General features: G+C 41.0%; 1 protein-coding gene across 1 annotated transcript; it reads left to right on the forward strand.

Annotated features, from left to right (window-relative positions):
• The first annotated feature begins 1,060 nt into the window (after positions 1-1,060).
• Positions 1,061-22,280, forward strand: TLR2 (toll like receptor 2). The gene is made up of 2 exons (XM_077477068.1): positions 1,061-1,267; positions 16,138-22,280. Exons 1-2 carry the CDS (start codon positions 1,161-1,163, stop codon positions 18,512-18,514), a joined length of 2,484 nt encoding a protein of 827 aa, XP_077333194.1. The 5' UTR covers positions 1,061-1,160; the 3' UTR covers positions 18,515-22,280.
• The last annotated feature ends 231 nt before the right edge of the window (positions 22,281-22,511 follow it).

Below are 22,511 nucleotides of genomic sequence, written 5' to 3' on the forward strand. Positions count from 1 at the left end.
CAAAAGTGTCCAATGTGTCCACCATAAAGTCGCAGTCATGATAAAAATTGCAGATCGCTGCCATTACTAGGAAAAAAAATTATAATAAAAATGCCATAAATCTTTGCCCTATTTTGTAGATGCTATAGCTTTTGCGCAAACAAATTAATATACGCTTATTGCAATTTTTATTACCAAAAATATGTAGAAGAATACATATCGGCATAAAGTGAGAAAAAAATTTGCTATTGTGTTTTTTTTCAAAATTGTCACTCATTATTTGTTTATAGCGCAAAAAATAAACCTGCGGAGATGATCAAATACCACCAAAAGAAAGCTCTATTTGTGGGAAAAAAAGGACGTCAATTTTGTTTGGGAGCCAAGCGACAGTGGCGAATCGCAAAAAGCGCTCTGGTCTTTGGCCAGCCAAATGGTATGGGGCTGAAGCGGTTAATACAAAGATATTGACTTCCTCTTCAACTGCAGCGCCGCTATGGGCTAGTGCCACCTACATTGGAGAAAGTATACTGCACCTGCCAACAGATTGGTTTAGAATGATGGGATAGTGTTCATGGACTGCACTGAATATTTTCCCATTAAAGGTGAACTAACACTTTAAGAAAATATACTTGAGTAGAATTTTTTTAAAAACAGTTTAGTGTCATTTTAAGGAAATGTAGCGTGGAAATATAAGTGGGTTTAACTGATATTTTTTTCCTTTCTTTTTTGCCCTTCATGGTCTCTGAAAGGGATGCCACCTTTGACCTAATCTTTTATACTGGAAGGCGTCCCCCTTTCTCATCTCAGAAATTTGAGAGGTAGGAGATTGTTCGGACAGGCAGTCTCAATTTCAATGACTACAATACATACTTTGCTGGCCAACTCACACAGTCACAAGCATTACCAGCATGCAAATCGTTCTGTTTCTGAACTTACAAGGAGAAAGTCAATCAGCTCATACCATAAACAGTAAAAGATTTTCTAGCTGTTATCATGATTTCACCTTCACATGCCTAGCAGTGAAACTATGCATTACCGTACACAGAACTAACATAACATCCTCTTCTAGAAGACTGGGGCTTTTGTACAAGCTTGGAATTTCCTCATCAAAACAAATCCACACTGCCTGTCTCTCCGCCCACAACTGAGAATTGCTTCTCAGCCGTGCAACCAGATCCTGTATGTCACCAGCAACTTGTATTGCTGCCAGGCCTAACTTCTTTCCGTCATCTTACTTCGATGCACAGTCGCCAAGGGAGACACGTATACAGAAAACACGAGTCTGCAGGTTGGTTTTCTATGTTTTACACTCTTTTTGTACCTGAAACAGAAGTGTCTGCGCTATCCGGGCTCAGCTAACACAAAGAATGTCTGTTCTATAAACATTAACTTATTTGATGGAAGGGATAAGACAGCTGAGTAATGCCGCCCTCTCTGGGAGATCCTAGTTCTGATACTATCACTTTCATTTTGACAACAAGATCTTATTCAATTTTGGGCTTATCTGAGAAATCCAGATCAAAGAAAAAATATGTATATAGTCCATATCAACCAGTCACATGCGAGCCAAGATCGTAGAGTTATAGACTGATAAACAGATTGATAAATAAATTAACAAAGTAAACCTTACTTATATTTCTGAGGACTGGTATTACTGGCCATGTATGGACTGAAATTTGGCAGGGTCGGCAGTGAGCAAATTAATTTGGATCTGCTGTGGCCGTTTCCGCTCAACAGAATTAGACCGTCAAACAGACAAATTAGAAAACTTTTGTCGATCAGCAGTTACAGCTTCACAAAAGTGTATTTTGGAAGCACCGAGTCCTGCTGTCAGAATGAAGGGAAAAAAAATTCTAACCCCCCTTCCCTCATGGGATTGCGGCAGTGGAGTTTCAAGTGTCCCCTTAACTTAGAAATTGCGGGAAGGTGTGCTATTGGTCACCTCCCTTGAATAGGTCAGGTCACCTAGTATCCAGGCAGTTTGAGAAAAGAGAGGGAAGGTTCTCTATTGGTCACCTTTTCCTAGGTAGGTCAGGTGATCTAGTATCCAGGCAGTTTGGAAAAAGAGCAGGAAGAATTTGAAATAAAAAGGGTTTCCGGTGCTATGCAAACCCGCCAGGTTGATGGGGGCCTGGAAGGGCTAGTCCTCATGGAGGCTGTTTTGCTGTCGGCAGTTCTCCCCAAGAAAACCTGGAAGGGCTCTCTATCTGACAGGGGTGGAGGGCTCCACTGGTCCGGCTGAGAGTTGGGCCTGTAAAGAAGCCCATGGTGTATGTGCCCCTGGAGTGGCAGTCCAGGGGTGCCGTAATATAACTGTGGCACCACAGTCATTGTGCCATATCACACTTTTTTTGTCCATCTGCCTCCTGGGCCAGCCCTTTTGACTGGGACTGGAGGAATTTTTGATTCCTGGCCAGAGGGTCTGGCCATTGTTATACACAATGACCACTTTTCACTCTCCTCTCCACTTCCTTCTCCCCCACTTTCTTTTATTTAAGCCCTTTGTCACTTTGTATTTTTATGTTTGTACACGTTTTTGCACGTGTGACTATTAGGGTGTAGGTCCTCGGGCCTGCCCTGAAAGTCTTGGAAGGGGGTGGACATGGCCTTTTGGCTTAGCTCGCCCTCTCTCATGGGGTCTCCCTTCGGAGGAGTCCCACCAAGTACTTGGGTGGGTCTGTTTCAGCAGATCCTCCAAAGGGGGTCCGTCTGGATTTGGTGAGATGGACCAAGTGTAAAGTACCCCAGTCCCCATCTGGTTTATTGGTTTGGCTGAGATTTCTAGAATACTTTAATGGCAGTACGGTTTGGCAGCAAGACTTCATATATGATCAGGATTTTTGCCTTAAAATAGATGCGGCAGGGTCCCTAGGTTTCGCTGCCATATGGAAAACACATTGGTGTGTGGAACGCTGGGACCTGGCATGAAAATATAAAGGTTATTTAAAGAATAGTGTTATTTTATAATTATTCCCAATAGTGGTTGCTATTGAAATGTGAGGGGTAATTTTAAAAATGAACGTATTCTGTTCAGCATGGATAATAAAGGTGTAATGTATGCTTTAAACTGTCTAACTTCAAGGTCTCCGCTAGTTATTGCTTTGCTAAGATACTTGATTTGGGTTAAGGCTAGGTATATCCCTGGCAAAGCAAATGTCTTGTTTTCAGATGGAGCATTTCAACTGCCTTTTTCCAAATGCAGATTGCCTGTCTGGAAAGTTTATGGAAGCTCATTTGACACAGGTGTTGATAAATGTAAAAAATGCAATTGCCTCCTCCACCATGGTGGAGTATAAGTCAGCCTAGTGATTATGGACTTCTTTTCTAAATATGTATGGTTTTGACTGCAGTTTGGTTTCTGGCTTGGTGTTATTTCTAGACTCATTGTTTAGCAAAGGTCATTCATGGGCACACATTAATAAAATAGTTTTGGGCATTTCATTCTTCATGAAATGAAACTATCTCCCATCTCTACTGAGTTTTTTGAAATATAAACTTTATTCAACACCAAGGAGGAAGGGGAAAAGGACCCCACAATACAGATAAAGGAGGGTCCAATATCGTGGTTATACAATCCAAATATAACATTTATGGCTATTACTGATAGAATATGCTGCGGGATGCATATTCACATAATCACATGAGATAGCAATCCAGGTATCAGTTCTTATTTGGAACTATATCCTCCACCTTGCATTCCCTTATGGATGCTAAAGTAAGGATGGGGGGGGGGGGGGGGAGAAATCTTGATGGAGATTCCAGGTCATGGATTTGGTACGGCTGGCGAGGTGTTCTGTGTCCCTAGAAGTCATTATCCCTCAGCAGAATAGAGGAAAACAAGCCATTTGTCCCAGGTCTTCTTATAGGTCTCTTGCCTATCTTGTGCTGCCGTGAGAATGAAATCCTCCATTTTCCTCACCTCCTCTACTTTCCGCAACCAGTGTGAAATGTACGGGGCAAGCATTGCTTCCAGCAGAGGGGTATGCACGCCTTTGCTGCATTCAGTGTCGTATTAGAGACATTTTCTATATTTTGGTAGGGATATTTGAATGGTGTAATAAAAAGAACGCTGTCTCGTCTGGGACAGGATAATCAGTAAATTCCTGGGCAATGCAGCTAACATTACTCCAGAAGTCTTTCAACTCAGGGCATGACCAGAAAATGTGAATCAGTGTACCTTCCTCCTCTCTCTGGCTGATCATTTGGTGTATTCATTGGGCATACATTTGGGAGAGGGTGTGGGAAATTGAGTCCACACCTGAGCATAGGTCTTCGAATGGCATCAGCTGTCGCACAAAGTCCTGGGGGTTGGGGATGGAATGCAGGAAGGGATGTAGTTGTGCAGCTTTCCAAAAGGGGATATGGAAAATTGCTGTAGGATCAGACAGTTGTTATATAGTTGGCCATTTCCCATGGGTAACAAATTTAGCGGCGTGGTCGTGATTGGAGTCTCTGAGACTGGCATATTGCGCGGAGTGTAGGCCCGGCTCGAATTTCGGGTGTCCAAGGATTGGGAGTAGAGATGGCCTTGTGGTTCGCCCGGTGGTTGGTTTGTGGCGAATTTTGCGTGTCCGCGATTCGCCAAACTGGCGGACTTCTGGCGCTGTTCGCCCGGTGGGCATATGCGTTTACATTGTGAAAGAACTTTGACCCATGATGACACATCCATCATGGGGTACAGGACAGCCAATTGAGACATTTCAGCACATGGACTATTGGACATTCCCCCTACCTTATAAATAGACCGGATCTGGCGGCCATTTTACATTCTGTCTTATGTCAGTGTAGGGACAGGACGCTGTGTGGAGCAGGGAGAGACTGTAGTGACACAAATCGCTAGCTATTAGGTCCACAAAAGTCCTTTTAAGGACTGGTATAGGTGTAGTACAGTATATAGGGTTCAGTGCACTGCTGTGCTGGTGATTGCTGAGTGCACTGCTGACTGATTCTGCAGCTGTCTTTTGTCAGTGTAGGGACAGGATGCTGTGTGGAGCAGGGACAGTCAGTTTAAGCACTAGCTATTACTATTAGGTCCAACAAAGGTTCTTTCAAGGACTGGTATAGGTGTACAATATATAGGGTTGTACACGTATAATCTACTTTCTTTCAAATATAGAAAGAATATTATACTTGACTGCTGTCTTTTATCAGTGTAGGGACTGGGGGACAGTCTGCAAATCACTAGCTACTATTAGGTCCACAAAGGTCCTTTTAAGGACTGGTATAGGTGTACTATTTGGTGTGCAGTATATAGGGGTGTAATACACGTATTAAATACTTGCACATATAGAAAGCATAGTATAGTGCATTTCCACTTTGCAGTATTGTGACTGCTGAGTGGTTCTGCAGCGATACTACAAAGAGTGACAAACGCAATCAAAAAACATTATTATAACTGGTGTGATAGACCAGTGGCCCCCAAAAACGACAGATTGAAGCGGGGTGTTATATACCTTCTTCCACATACATGCTGCACTTCTCTAGAGACTTTTGTCACAGGGTCATTTAAAAAATGACAGGCAGAGGATGAGGCAGGCCCTTCCGCAGGGGTGGTAGGGGTAGGGCAGGATCAACAGACTTGAGCCAAAGTGGCAAATTGCAGAAGGTGCGTGCGATTACGTCAAAGGACGCATCAGACTTGGTTGAGTGGCTCACTCAGCCTTACTCTTCTGCACCCTCCTCATCCTCTCGAACTGCACCCTCTTCTTCACTCTCTGCTGTGTGCACCCCCAAAAGCCACTACCACCAACACCACCACCACCATATACCTTCCGCTTGAGTCACAGGAATTATTTTCCGATCCATCACAAGACATTGCCGATGCGCAGCCACTCTTGGCATTGGATCAGGAAGAGGAGGTAGCAACAACCGCCACTCAGCAGTCTGACGACAGTACCCAGATCACCCAAGGAGGAGGTTGGTCCCCGGTGTTGCTGCCTACTCCGCGATCTCTAATTATAGTGGTGGGGAAGGTGACGTAGATGATGACGTGTCTAGTGATGTCACGTGGGTGCCCACAAGATCTCGGTTCTGGTGTCAGTGCTCTCTATCTCGGTGCTGGTGTCAGCGCTCTCTATCACGGTGCTAGTGTCAGTGCTCTCTATCTTGGTAATGGTGTCAGTGCTCTCTATCTCGGTGCTGGTGTCAGTGCTCTCTATCTCGGTGCTGGTGTGGTCTCAGTGCTCTCTATCACGATGCTGGTGTGGTGTCAGTGCTCTCTAACTCGGTGCTGGTGTCAGTGCTCTCTATCACGGTGCTGGGGATCATCTCCTGCACCCTCTTCATAGCCTGCCCTGACCTTTCCTCTCCTCCATTGCCTTCATGCGCTCCTGAATTGTCAAAATTTCACAGATAAAAAAAGAATGCTTGTCGTTGTCGATCCCAGATTCACTTAATACTTTTGTTATGTCAGTGTCCATGTGGTGGGACTATGTGTGCACAGCTATTAAGTATTTTGTGGCTAAAAATAGGACCTGTAGGTTTTTAAGGTTCGTCTGCCATTAAAGTCAATGGGGCCCACTGTGAACTTTGCGGTTCGTGAACTTTTGGCCTTGTTCGCGGTTCACGTTCGCAAAACGTCCCGTCGGAAGTTCATCCATCTCTAATTGGGAGTAGTGAGGAGGTTTTGGATGTAAGGGGCGTTTGGTTGGTGGCCAAGTGGCCATATCCCAGTGTTGTGCCCACAAGCAGGTATAATTTCAGGCCTGGGAGCAGAACACCGTAGCACCAGAGAGCACCTTTCAAAGGTATGCGAGTCTGGGACTGTTCAATTTGTACCCAGAGTTTGGATATCCTGTTGTGTCTCCAGTCAAGTATGCGCCCTAAGTGGGCAGCTAGGTAGTACTGTCTTATGTCAGGCAGTGCTAGTCCTCCATAGCGCTTGGATAGCATCATTTGCACTTGTTTTTTTTTTTTTGGGACCAAGCAAATTCGGGTGAAGAGGGCCTGTATCTGTTTAAAGTAGGATGGTGGGATCTGTATCAGTAGGGCTTGGAGGAGGTATATGAATTTGGGCAGTATACTCATTTTAATAAGGTTGCATCTCCCAAACCACAAGTGGAAGCCTGTGTGCCATTTCTCTAGCAAGGTGCCGGTCTTAGAAAGTAATGGGGAAAATTTAAGTTGAATGTGCTTGTGATATCCGGTGGGATGTTTGTACCAAGGTATTTTAAAGCCGTGGTAGTCCATGTGAGGTTAAAGTTAGTTTGTAAGTCGAGTAAAGTATGGGGAGGGATAGCAACGTCCATCGCTTCTGACTTGGAAAAGTTTATCTTTAGATGTGAGATTTTCCTGAATATTTTGAATTCTCTGAAGAGGTTTGGCAGACAGATTTTAGGGTTTGTTAAAGTAAATAGTAAGTCATCAGCATATGCTAATATCTTACACTGTGAGTTACCCATTTGAATTCCTGTTATATCTGGATTTAGCCTTATTGTGCAGAGAAATGGCTCTAAGGATAAGGCAAAGAGGAGGGGGACAGGGGACATCCCTGTCTAGTTCCATTTCCTATCTCTACTGAGTTTTTTCACTGTAAAACAAGCATTAAAAGGGTATTGGAAAATTAGAAAGGTTAAAGACTCCAATCACTCCAGAAATTCTGGATAAAAATAAATAAATAATCTTTGCAAGGTTACAGAATCTGTCTGCTGGTTAGATTTTGAGGCAAGGTTGTTCAAGGCAACATTTTCAGTGGCTTTTTTTTTCACTGTCCTCTGAACTAGTTTTGCTCACAAAAAAGCAACTTGATAGCATTCAGATGTTGAATGTACTGTTAGTGATGGGGAAGTAAATATTTTATTGAAACAGTCAAAAGCAGAACAGAGAGGGGAAGGAGCTTGGATTGTCTTAAAAGCATGTAAACAGAAGTCAATATGCCCAGTGGCATTGTTACGATCTTATATTAAGGTGAGGCCGGATAGTACAGGACATCTCTTTCTGCATTCTGATGGAACACCTCTGAGTAAATTTAAATTCATTGGTGTTCTCAACAAATGCATAGGGAGGTTAAATTTAAGTAATTCACACATTACCTCACACTCAATCAGAATAGGGGCTTCCCACAGAAGCAGCTAGAGTAAGTCTTTCCAAAGGTTTAATAAAAAAATATAGGTAGATGGAAGTCAGACAGTTTCTGCTTATATGTTTGCCCTAACACTTATCTAAATTATTGCAGGTTTACAGAAAATAGTGCAGATTGTCAGACACTCCTTCATCCATTGGGCCAAGCAGAGAGCAGGTCACTGAATCTACACTGAGAACCTGGGTTTAGAGCATGATAAATTTAGAGTATTTTTGCATGGGAAGCAGGGTATGATTTGGGCAGATCTATTTGTAGTTTTGGGTAAATTATACCAGAGTTGGCCTCCACCAGACATTTTGCTTTTACACTTAGGTGGTAATGATTTGGGCAAGGTCAAATCTCTTGAGTTCATTTTTTCTATGCATAATGATATTGTGAGATTTCATTTGTCCTTCCATAATACAATTTTAGTCTTCTCAGTAATAATTCCTAGACTGAAGTGGTTGAACTATGCTTCTCTACGCCCACTCAGAAAGGTTAGAAGGAGGTTAAATAGATCAGTGGAAAATATTTTTGTCCATTTTCAAGGTTTTCATGCCGCCACACCGAATTGGAGGGTGGTCTCCCTGGGCTATATAGGCCTGACGGGGTCCACTTATCTGATATTGGATTAGATATTCTCAATGCAGGTTTCCATACCTGCATTGAAATGGCTGCGATGTGGGGGTCTGGGTGATTTCGTAAGTGGCCTGATTTGGTTTGGGGGGGGGGGGCTTCTCACTCACCCCCCCTTTACATGCCTGCCAGGCTGCTTGCTCAGATAAGGGTATGGTATGGATTTTGGGGGGACCCCACACCAATTTATTAAAAAAATTCAGCGTAGAGTTCCCCTTAAAATCTATACCAGACCTAAAGGATTTTGGGGGACCTCACGCTGTTTTTTAAATAAATTTTGATGTGGAGTTTCCCTTAATAATCTATACCAGACCCGGACCAGACATTTTTTTTCTTAATTTTGTCATAGGGTTCCCCTTAACCACTTCAATGCACTGTATTATATACTCTAAACTGACTGCACTATATATACACACACACACACACAAACTAGACTGCCTGCACTGTATATATAGTTTACAATGAATGCACTGTATATATAGTCTACACTGAATGCACTGTGTATACAGTCTCCTCCACGTATCACACTACATATGGCCGTGTGGGGCGTGGACTTGGCTTCCTGAGCCATGATTGGCCAAAGGCACCCTGTCTTTGACCAATCATGGCTCTCACAGCAGATCGCGCTGTGATTGGCCAAAGCATGCAGGTCAGGTGCATGCTTTGGCCACTCAGGAGCCCTCAATGCTCTGGGATCTCGCAGTGCATTATGGGGCACTCCGCGGCCCTCGAATGTGCCGCAAACCCCCCATATGTTCGGTTAGTTTGCAAACACCCGATGTTCGAGTCAAACTTATGTTCGATTCGAACATCAGGACCATCCCTACTCAGTTCTAGAGTAAGGTAACGGTACACAGCTAGGGAAACAAATGTTAGATATACAAGTAAAAGATATCACTTCACGGGAAGAAATAATGACAAAACAAGATATAATAAAGAAATATGGGTGGCAAAACTTGAAGGACTGGGAATACTTACAGATTCAACATTTCATAAACTCAATTCCAGGCCCCATTAGAGAAGCTTTGTAACTCAAACAATACTGTAAAAGATGGTATATCTCGGATATATGGGATTCTCACAGAAATAGAGGGGCAGGGGGCGATACCTGCTATAGTAAAATAGGAAACAGGATATGGGTATTAAGCTTGATGAGACACAAATTATAAATGCTGTTCACAACTATGCATCGGATATAATGTCCATAGAAGTAAACTATAAGTGTCTGATAAGGTGGCATTTGACCCCGGAAAAGATACATAGAATATATCCCTTGAAATCTCCTCAGTGTTGGAGAAATTGTAAATTACCGGGAACAACATTTCACATATGGTGGGAATGTCCAGAGATAAAACAATACTGATAAAACAAATATATTAGACTATATAGAGATAATAACAGGAGATAGGATACCATACTGCCCCTGGGCCTGCTTATTCCATGGTACAAAGAAAACAAAGAATCAATATAAACAAACCTTAATACCATTTTTGCTTAACGCAGCAAAAGTCCTCATCCCTAAAAAATGGTTAGATACCAAAAAACCTAGTATTAGAGAATGGCTATTGAGAGTTGAGTATATTAATAATATGGAATATTTAAGCAACATGGAGAAAGATTGAATGCATAGGTATTGGGCAATATGGGAAAAGTGGAGAATGTTTAAAAGGACTGAAACTTACTTTCAGGTAATGGTGGAAACAATATAATGTGGATTTGAAAGGATCAACAGATTAAAGGGGCGGGGGAGAAATGGGGTAATAAATATGTTTTGTATAAATAATAACAAAAAGAGAATGTTAACAGGAAATGTTTTTTTCTTTGAGCTCCAAAGAGCTCAAAGAAAAAAAGAAAATGCAGCTTGAAGAAGCTGAATAAAAACGTGCACAAGAGCACAAAAAAGAACAAGCTTCTTCAAGCTGAAATAAAAGCTCAAATGCCTGTAAAATCAGCAACTGCAGTGTGATTGAGTCCAAAGGGATGAACTTTGTTCTGCAAATTAGGTAAATTTAACTACTTAAAGACTAATGCTGCATACACATGATCGGATTTTCTGACAACAAATGTTGCATGTGAGCTTGTTGGCGGAAAGTCAGACCGTATGTATGCTCCATCGAACATTTTGTTGTCGGACTTCCTGCCAATAAATGTTGGCTAGCAGGTTCTCAAATTTTTGGACTTTCTGATGGTGTGTACACAAGTCAGACGCACAAAAGCCCATTCATGCTCATAATCAAGTACCAGCCGGAAGCGCTCGGTCTTGTAAAACTGGAATTTGTAATGGAGATATCACGTAAGTCTTGTACGTCACTATGTTCGTAATTGTTGGCCAACATTTGGGTGACGTGTGTATGCAAGACAAGTTGGAGCCAACACCCTTCAAACAATAATCCAAGGTTTTGTTGTCGGAAAGTCTGATCGTGTGTACGGGGCATAAGACTTTTTCTGACACTTTTTGCTTACAAGTTAAAAATCTGTATTTTTTGCTAGAAAATTACTTAGAACCCCAAACATTATATATATATATATATATATATATATATATATATATATTTTTTTAGCAGAGACCCTAGAGAATAAAATGGTGGTAGTTGCAATATTTTATTTCACACAATATTTGCCTAGCGGTCTTTCAAACGCAATTGTTTGGTAAAAAATACACTTTATTTAAAAAATAAATAAATAAATAAAAAACTGCAAAGTTAGCCCAATTTTTTGTATAATGTGAAAGATGATGTTAAGCCGAGAATCGTGATCTTTATTCTAAGATCCCCTGCTCTACTTACTATGTGTACAGAATCAACTATGAAGGAATGTGTTTGACACTATAAAACAAAAACAATATATTACAATATAACACCACTGTGATACCAGTGTCCCTGAATATATAATGCTGTGCATTTAGACCCTTCTTACTTGAGGGATTCTACTTATGTTATCAATTTACTTAGAACAATTGAGTGGGTACAGTTTGGCAACAGCTGATGCCACATCTTTGTATACTGTCATCTCACATAGGCATGGTTTGTAAGCGATGAGACACTTTCTGGAAAGGGCTAATGATCTAGTGGTGACCTACACTCAGTTCATTCTGGACTTGCTTAAAGGGGTTGTAAACCTTTGTGCTTTTTCACCTTAATGCATCTTATACATTAAGATGAAAAAACACCTGGCAGTGACTGCCCCCCCCCCCCCCTCAGCCCCTCTGTTTTGCTTACCTGAGCCCTGGAACTTGACCCGGCGGGGATGAGCTGTCTCTCTGCCCAGGTTCTTGGCTCTTGACTGGATAGATTTACAGCAGCACAGCCATTGGCTCCCGCTGCTGTCAATCAAATTCAATGATGCAGGTGTCGGGGGGCGGGGCTGAGTCATACATTCGTCAGCTATTGAGACATAAATTTGTCAGCTATGGACGCTGAATGTCGGACTCGGAAGGGAGCGCGCCAACAAGGTAACCCCCCCGGGAAAGCGCTTCTCCTAGGGGATTATCTGATATGGGGAGGAGCCGCGAAAGCCACCGGGGGACCCCAGAAGACGAGGTTCGGGGCAACTCTGTGCAAAACGAGCTGCACAGTGGAGGTAAGTATGATATGTTTGTTATTGTTTTTTAAATTAACCCTTACAATCACTTTAATTTTTCCATAATTATTTCTGGTTTGGGGGAAATATTACCTACAAGGTTGTGGCGTGGCAATAGGTGCCAAATTGGCACCAAGTATGGCCTGTTTATTTGGGCAAGTGGGAAGAAGATTTCATCCATGACAGCAGATGCTCTAAATTGTTTTTTTTTGTGGTAGGCTCATTGATGACATCCTCCTCCTATGAAATGGTAGTATGGATAGGCTACTAAAATGTATCACCCATCTCAATAATAATGATAGGGGTATCATTACATTACAGTCTGAGGCTAACACCAAGGGGGTGCACTTTCAGGATTTAGACATTAGGGTAACCAATGGCTCTCTTTCTAACATCGCCTATTTCAATGAGTAATAAAAATTCATATAGAGAAAACACCAGTTGTTATCACCCATCATGGCTAAAAGGGGTTTCTAAAAACCAATTGTTGAGGTTTAGACTGAACTGTACCATGGTGGATGATTACTACTTACAGGCACATGTCTTGAAACCGAGCTGTGGATGACAATATTGTGGAAGTGTCGGGTAATAATAGAGAACTATTGCTATCTAGGAATAGGAACCTGATCTCTTTAATTATTTTTTCATTACCTCATACTCGGAACAACATTGAGCGATTAAGTATATTAAGAGAATGATGTCATATTGGACCCTTGCTTACCTCAATGTCCCTTGGTGGTATAGAGGAGTAGCGTCCTTGAGAAATGTTACTTCCCCCTGCTGTAAGAACTCTTCTTTCATGACTTGAAGGGTTTTTTTCCTTGTAGGATGTGTGCTGTTTGCCAAATGGATTCTTTTCAGGGGAGAAAACTTACTAGCTTTCAGTCCTATGAAATGGGTTTAACATACAACATTAATTCATTTTTCACATGCACGACTAAGAATGTGGTGTATTTGATACTATGATCTTGTGGGTATCAATATGTAGGGCATGCAGTGAGGATATTGGAGACCAGAGGAGCACATCACCAATTCATCACCAATATTAGGTCTGGGTTTTCTAATCACAGTGTACCTAAACATTTCACCAGGTGCCACCGTAAGAACCCTGCAGGCACACTTTTCATGGCCATTGATAAATATTCTCACCACTGGAGGGGTAGTAACATTAGAGGGAGATCTCTCGACTTGAAACCAGATGGATTTATCAGCTCAAAACTTATGTCCCATTCAGCTTAAACGATTGGGACATCAATTGTTTTATTAATACAGTAAAACCTTGGATTGCGAGCATAATTTGTTCCAGAAACATGCCTGTAATCCAAAACACTTGTATAACAAAGCGAATATCCCCATAAGAAATAATGGAAACTCAAATGTCCATTCACAAATTGAAGCCTCCACAAAGGGATTAGAAGCAAAATCCAGCAGGAGCTAGAGTATAAAATTAGCAACTCACTAATGATTAAAAGAGGCACATCTAAGTATGCAGGCATCTGGGGTAAAGCTGTCAACGTAGACCATCCCCGCACAGCTGGCTCTCACTGCTGTCAGACTACAATCATGACTGGGAAGACTACCGGGAAGACTACTCTGCAGTAGAGCAATCTGAAAGCGAGACTTGAGGTGCAGCGCCGAAGGGACAACGTCAATATCAGTGCGGAGGACGGTCTATGTGGACAGCTTTACCCCGGATGCCTGCATACTTGGATGTGCCTGTTTTAATCATCAACCATGTTTGTTTGTAAATGTTGTACCTTCATTAAATGTAGCTGCATTGCTACACTTAGAGGTACCTCTCTTCTCTTTTATACTCAATTGTGACCTGACGCTACTTGTATATCAAGACATCGCTGATCAAGTCAAAATTTATTAAAGATTTTGCTTGTCTTGCAAAACACCCTTAGCCCTTGTACACACGGTCGGAGAATCCGTCGGAATGTGTCCTATCGGACCGCGTTGTCGGATAATCCGACTGTGTGTGGTATGCATCAGACTGATTCCGTCGGAATATCCGTCGGACCCAATTTTCCAACTTGTTGGAAATATTTTCCCACCAACTGGTTCGATCGGACATACTCCGATCATGTGTAGAGAATTTTGATCGGACCAAGTGCCACGCATGCTCAGATCAAATTCCTACATCAAAGCTATTGGCTCCTAGCCTGAACGTAGTCCCATCGTAATAAAATTACGTCATCACGTTCTGAATGATCGAATTTTTCGACAACTTAGTCCGACCGTGTGTATGCAACAGTTTCGGACAAGATCCGACGGACAGAATCCGACGGATTTGGTTGTCGAAATGTCCGACCGTGTGTACAAGGGCTTAGCTCTTGTACACACGGTCAGAGAATCCGTCGGAATGTGTCCTATCGGACCGTGTTGTCGGATAATCCGACTGTGTGTGGTATGCATCGGACTGATTCCATCGGAATATCCGTTGGACCCAATTTTCCAACTTGTTGGAAATATTTTCCGACCAACTGGTTCGATCGGACATACTCCGATCATGTGTAGAGAATTTTGATCGGACCAAGTGCCACGCATGCTCAGATCAAATTCCTACATCAAAGCTATTGGCTACTAGCCTGAACGTAGTCCCATCGTAACAAAATTACGTCATCACTTTCTGAATGATCGGATTTTTCGACAACTTAGTCCGACCGTGTGTATGCAACAGTTTCGGACAAGATCCGACAGGCAAAATCCGACGGACAAGATCCGACGGATTTGGTTGTCAAAATCTCCGACCGTGTGTACAGGGGCTTAAACTCTAGTGAGTTACTCTCAAACCAAGGTTTTACTGTAATAGCTAAATTTATTTATAAATAATTTTTTATATTATTTTTTATTTTTATAATGATTTATTGTAAAAAAAAACAAAAAAAAAAAAAAAAACTTTTTTGCATACAAGCCCAAAGCCAGATACTATCTATTCAAGGTAAACTATTGTAATTGTATTGAGCTTTAATGGTAATTTTATTGAGTTTTTAAGTCACTTTGGGTTTCTTGAATCAGGCAATTTATATATGTATTTATATATATATGTGTGTGTGTGTGTGTATTTTTTATATATATTTTTCAATTTGATGGTGTTCAATTCATTATTAACATTATTGTCATCTTCTAATTATCCACAAGCTGTCTCTGTTAAGCATTTTGTATGTGCTACTTACACTAATTAGTTCTATTTGATATGTATAAGAGTGATAGGGTAGCTGACTGTCTGACCACCTGTAATTCAGTGGTCCATTCTCTTTGGTAAGAGGCCTGGTGTGTTGGTGTTTGGTGGAGGATATATACCTCATATTCACCTTATTGTGTCCCTGTGTACACCGTGGGTGGTTGCAGTTTTTTAACCTGAACAAGGACTTTGTTTCAACACAATGGACTCTTACTTTATAATTTCATGCTTTTAGCACTGCATATATCTATCCTTTTAATAATAGGTAAACATCTGTAAGATGCCATTGAATGTTTGCAGTCAGAGTGTGCCCTTGATAGGAATTTAAAGCGTTTGTTACCCCAACACTTCATATTCCTGATATGTGCCTGCTGCAGCATGTACTTGTATGAGAATGTATCCTGTTCTCTTTGCATTGCTTCCTTAATGTCCAATTTGAAAACAGTCAATTTAAAAATGAACTGAGCCAGCAAGAAAATTATTGGTCAAAATCCTATCAGATGCAGTAACTGTGAAGCACCACCATTGTAATCAGGCCCCTATGGGTACTGCAGCTACCTGAATACATTAGCCAGAAGTGGAAATCCCTTCATTCAGGTTGTTAGCATGGTTTGGGAAATCGATTGATGTCAGCCTTTAGTCGACTGTGAATCTGTCTACTAACCTATCTAATCTGTACTTATTTTTGTTTTTTTAGGTCCCTCAACATCAGGATGGTTGCATACATGTGCAGTTGTTACTTGATCTGTTCATTGGTGGCTTTAACACATTCTTTATATGAAGCTGATGCCTGTTTTTGTGATGGCATGAATTTCTGTAATTGCTCCTCTAGACATTTGCCTGCTATCCCTCCCAACCTGCCAAAACAACTGCAGCGGCTGGACATATCTAATAACTTAATTCAAGAGATTACAGACACAGATCTACAGCCATACAAGGAGCTGGAAGTGCTGCTCGTGAACAACAATGACATCCATTCCATTAGCCAAAATGCTTTTCAGTCACTGGTGAATCTTGAAGAGCTGGATATATCTTATAATAAACTTACCAGCATGTTGCCTGCTTGGTTTAGACACCTTCAAAGCTTGAAACGGTTAAACCTACTTGGTAACCAATATACATCACTTGGTGAAAGCTCCCTTTTTTCTGCTCTGTCCTCACTGAAGGATTTGAAGATTGGAAATGGTAACTTTGAAGCTTTTCATAGGCATGACTTTGATGGAGTGTTGAGCTTAGATAACCTATACTTAAATATTTCAAATCTCAGGCAATATGCAAATGGTACCCTAAAGACAATAACATCTATCAGGCATGTTACCATTACTACAAATATAACCCTATTACCATACATATTGACAGATCTTTCACTGTCTGCTATTGTATTAGAAATCAGAAACATGTCCTTCACAATGCATGAAGATGTAGAATCCTTCACAGCTCTGACTGACACAACGGTGAAAGTTTTAATGTATAGGGAATGTCTGCTAACTGACAACAGTGCAGCACGACTTATAGAAATTATTCACACTTACAAAAATGTTACAGACTTTGATCTGCTTGATTGTACACTAAAAGGGACAGGGCATGGTGCTCCATTTCTGAAGGATGAAAACTCATCTCTTACCACAGTAGTGATCAAGAATCTGTACATACCCAATTTTTATGTTTTTTCAGACTTAAGCTTTGTATATAAGGTAGTGCGGAGAATTAAAAGCGTTACCTGTGTTGATAGCAAAGTGTTTTTGATGCCTTGCAATTTTTCCAGATCCTTTATGATGATGGAGTACCTTGACTTGAGTGGCAATCTCCTGACGGACCTGCTTTTGCAAGGTGCATCTTGTTTTTATGATGGATTTGGTGCTTGGCCTTCACTGAAAACTTTAAATGTGAGCAGAAATCGATTGCTTTCATTACCAAAAGTTGCTGAAACATTATCACATGTATCCTCTTTAACTAGCATTGATCTCAGTCAAAACAATTTTGGTGGTTCAAGTTCCTCTTCATGTACATGGCCTGTAAACCTCAAATCCTTAAATATCTCAAATTGCCAGATCAGATATATCAGTGACTGCATTCCTGTAACTTTGGAGCATTTGGATGTGAGTTTCAATAATATTGAAAAATTTGGATTTTCTTTGCCAGATTTAAAAGAGCTTTACATATCAGAAAACAGATTAACTAAACTGCCAGCGGATGCCTACCTGCCTAGTTTAAATCTGCTTATAATCCGAGAAAACCGGTTCATTGACTTTTTTCAGTCTGACTTGAACTTCTTTCCAAATTTAACAGGACTAGATGGAAGAAATAATAGTTACTTCTGCTCCTGTCAGTTTGTGGATTTTGTTATCAAAAATCATAATCTACTCATTGGTTGGCCACAAGATTACGTTTGTGACTCTCCATCATCTGTCAGAGACAATCAAATCGACAAAGCAAACCTTCCTCTCTTAATGTGCCACAAAACATTAGTTGTGACACTAACATGCATCATCTTGATATTAGGCATAACCTTAATTTTGTTGCTCTGCTATTATTTTCACATTGTATGGTATGTGAAGATGACCTGTGCCTGGCTGAAAGCAAAGAGAAGACCATTGAAAGTACTGGACAGAGAAATCTGTTATGATGCATATGTATCATATAGCGAAAGAGATTCGGAATGGGTGGAAAATATGATGTTGCCATTATTGGAAAATGGTGATCCTCCATTCAGGATATGCTTTCATAAGCGAGACTTTGTGCCTGGCAAAACGATCATCGATAACATAATTGATGCCATGGAAACAAGCTACAAAACCCTGTTTATCTTGTCTGAGCACTTTGTTCAAAGCGAATGGTGCAAATATGAGCTAGAATTCTCACACTTTCGTCTTTTTGATGAAAATAATGATACAGCCATTTTGGTTATCCTGGAACCTATTGAAAGGTCAACTGTCCCAAAAAGATTTGCCAAACTGCGCAAACTCATGAACACAAAAACCTACCTCAAGTGGCCAACAGAGGAAGAGGAACAAGAAGTCTTCTGGACCAACCTGAGGGAAGCTCTCCAGCCAGAGGACCACTATCAGCCATAATGTTGTGACAACTGGACAACTGAAAAAAACAACAACAAAAGCATGCTGTTAAACCAGTATCTGGCATTAAACACCAATTGAAGACACTAGGTTTAATTAATTAAGCACACGTGTTATTTGCTCTTACAGTTGCAATCTTCAGCTCTCATTGGCTGCCATTGCTAAAAAGAATGGCAGTTATGATAAACCAAAAAAAAAACAGATTATGGTTTACAGATCACTGATTCTCTGTCTGTAGGTCAATACATTTTTTGCATGCAGCAACTAAAATGGACTTGTGTATACTTCACTGTGCTATGTACAACGTAATATCACACTGTACTTGTGAACATAATTAATGAGTATATACAGTAAGTCAATATATTAAAATTTTAGAGCTGAAAGTTGTAATATAATAATTGACAGTGATTGCCTTAATCATTTCACTGTGGAAAGTGCAGAAACTATTACACACTTCTGGTAGAGTTCAATTCTTGCCATATGCATTTTTTTTTATTTAAAAAAGAAAATGGGGCAGAGAGTTGGCTAGCCACCTGTAGAGATACCCGGGGAAAATTCGAGCTCACATGGACAGCTGGGAAAACCCACGTACAGGACACAACTATGGCATTGTCTAGTCTAGACGTTGTACTTCTTGCTTTAGCGGATCCATCATTTGGGAGACTGGTCCAGGCGAAACTTCTGTCAACAACTACAGGCTCTGCTCAAAAGTAGACATCAGTGAATCCGGTGAGACACACTGCATATGTTTCCTCCTCCCTTCCTAACCTTTTCCTTCTTTTGTTCCCCTTTCACCACTCTTTCTATTCTATTGGTTACATGTTTTGTTTTGTTTCTGTTTTATTTTTCATGATATAGCTTGAGGATACCCAATATCCGCTTTTTGTGCCACCCGGTTGGTCACCAGATTTTAGACCAACCCAGGTACTCCGAGTTCACCTTTGCTATATATAAGGAGGGAGACATTTGTACAAGAAATTTTAAACTATGACGAAGAACACTCCACCCCCCTCCAATATGGAGGAAGGGCCTGTCCATGTGGACCGAATGTCTGGAACAGGAGGGGTGTTAGTCTGGACAACATGAGTAGAAATGCCTCCCTGTTGACATGGTTGTCCGTTTGCACTCAAACTAAGTTGAATGTATACCTCTCTCCTTGCCCCCCTCCCCCACTACCCTCCCTCCACCTTCCTATATACCCCCCATTTATGTTGTCTTATTGTGATGTTATTTTGTTTTAAAACTTGAAGATGAAAATAAAAATTTTGCAAAAAAAAAAGAAGAAAATGGGAAATGCTATAACTGTGTTTAGTATGTATGTTTAGCTCAAATCAAAACTGGGGTGCCATTTGAAATCTTTGGTTTGGTTGGCAACGTCTGAAAAATGACCCTGAAGAATATTTCTGTTAAATATGGCTATTCCACTCATGCTACTTACTGACTCAGCTTACAAAGAGCAAAAACTGTATAGTTACCATTCCATAATGGTAGTGGAATTTATTTATTTTTCTCTGTGTTTTTTTTTTATTTTGTACTACTACTGAGCCTTCGCATAATGAGGAGATGGTGTGCACACGCTTAGTAGAAGATATTCAAATTTATACAAATGCACTCAGCAGATAGAGGGGACACAGCTTATTACAACATTATGTTTCTATAGTCTGTGGCTGTTCTAGATAATATTTAGTGGCATTTTTCCCGTAAAGAAGAATTATCACACATTTTTTCACAATATCCAGTTCCAGATGGAACAAAGTGCATGCAGTACTTTGTTCCATTTTCCTAGGTTCCCTGTAACACAAATTGCAATGTTGGACAGGGCACCCCCCTTGGTGTATGGCCAGAAGGCAAGTGCTAAAAAGAGGAATGCAGAAGGGTGGGAAGATGTCACATTTCACCTACCTCTGCATTTCTCTTGCCATTACTTTCCTCAAGCAAGTGTTGGAAGTCAGAGATAGGCCCCCGCCAGAGAATCAGCCTTCTTGCTAGGTAAGGTGTGGGGTGGTTGTGCACCAAGGTGGGGGGCGCCCTGCCCAACATCGCAGCTAGGGTTACAAGACATCTAGTAAGATCAGACAAAGTAATTTATGTACTTTTGTCTCATCAGGAACTGAATATTTATTTCTTCATACAACAGCCTTAAAGTGGTTGTAAACCCTTACAACACACTTTGACCTACAGGTAAGCCTAGATTAAGGCTTACCTGTAGGTCCAAGAAATATCTCCTAAACCTATACGGTTTAGGAGATATTTGCCCGAAGACAGGCACCGCTGTCTACGGCGCATGCGCCGTAGACAGCAGCGCGCAGGCGCACTGAACGTGGCACCGTCAATTACATTGACGTTATTACATTGTTAAGGGCTATATATCCACCAAACATGTGTTTAAAATACATTGCCATTAACACAGGATAGGACATAGAAACTTATTTAAACATAAATGTATAAGCTGGCATTTACTTTTTCATGAGATCTTCTTTAAAGTGGTTGTAAACCCCGGTCATGAAATCTGAACTAAGCACATACTGTATATCTGTAGTGTTTACTTGTCTTTCTCCAAAGCTCTAAGTGTCGTTTCACTCTGCTGCTTCTTTCCTCTGTTATCAGCATGAGTCACTTCTGAGAAGTTTTTCCGACACATGAGATAACATGAGCTAAAATTTGTGATGGGGGGGGGATAAGCACACAGCGTGTCTATTCAGAATACAGCTCTGCATGTTCCTTTGTTCCTCTGCCTATGTGAAGGGTGGGGGTGTCCCTTTCCTTCAATCAGCTCTCACACAGAGTCTCAGAGCTGCAACTGCAGGTCTCTACTTCCTTCTCTATACTATTCACAGATGCATAAGGATTTGATCACTTTGAAGGGTTCTAGAGAAGACTGCAGTTAAACAAGTAAAACTTATGTCATCTGAGGCTATTCACTTCACTGGGTATATGTGAGGGTTTACAACCACTTTACTGAATGGTACAAGAAGTTATACTTGCCTTGGACCTTGCCTTTTAGGCACTAAAGCAGAAGAGTTAATAGAGCCAAACTGCTCCCACCCTGTTCTAATCTGCCCCTTTCCCCTAAGATTAAGTTTGTAGCACCAAGGTCCTGGATTAAATTCCCACCATAAACATTTTCTGGGATTTACTAAAACCAGAGTGTAAAATCTGGTGCAGCTCTGCATAGAAACCAATTAGCTTCCAGGTTTTTTGTCAAAGCTTAATTGACCAAGCTGAAGTTAGAAGCTGATTGGCTACCATGCACAGATGCACCAGATTCTGAGTGCTCCAGTTTTAGTAAATCAACCCCATTATCTATGTAGAGTTTCTATGTTTTCATGGTGTTCACTTGGCTTACACTTTCCTCCCGCAACCCAAAATATACTGGTTTTATTATTTTATCTAAATCTCAAAGGAAATGTATATTATCGGATGTCATGGTGAGAGGAGAAACAAATGTAACATACAGTGAATTGTTTAAATCTCAAATAAAAGTTTATACACAATATACAGTAATTTAACATTCAGAATATTGTAGGTTAATGGTTTCTTGCCACAATTCCTTCAAGTCTGTGCTATAAACAATATATTGTTAACTCCTCACATACACGGACCAGGGTAAGCATAGCTCCCAACTGTCCCTCATTTTGGGGGACTGTCCCTGATTTGGAGCAATGTCCCTCTGTCCCTCATTACGCCCCAATTTGTCCCTCATTCTGGTCTGATCTATATATGTATATAAAATGCACTTTGTATCTATTAAAAAGTTTAAACCTTTCATCTGATTTCTAAATTGCTGCATTTGTAGATTCCAAAAGTCAATATAAAGGAATAGTAGTGGTAAAAAAAGCACTTGTGGGTTTAACCAATCTTGTTTTTTTATACATTTCTCCTTTAAGGGGTAGCGTGGCCAGAAGTGTGTCCTATGCCTCCATACTTTTGCTGATAGGTGTCTTTCATTCCCATCTCAAAAAGTTGGGAGATATGGGGTAATGAAAATACAAAGCAC

This window comes from Lithobates pipiens, unplaced genomic scaffold (genome assembly GCF_037356315.1).
Source record: "Lithobates pipiens isolate NorthernLeopardFrog02 unplaced genomic scaffold, aLitPip1_a1.2 Scaffold_13, whole genome shotgun sequence".
NCBI classification, from domain to species: domain Eukaryota; kingdom Metazoa; phylum Chordata; class Amphibia; order Anura; family Ranidae; genus Lithobates; species Lithobates pipiens.

Excerpts from the sequence above, each read along its gene's own strand:
- TLR2 (XM_077477068.1), top strand. The coding sequence starts at position 1,161 with ATGTCACCAGCAACTTGTATTGCTGCCAGGCCTAACTTCTTTCCGTCA. Across the intron at positions 1,268-16,137 it reads CAGAAAACACGAGTCTGCAG|GTCCCTCAACATCAGGATGG; the intron begins GTTGGTTTTCTA and ends TTGTTTTTTTAG.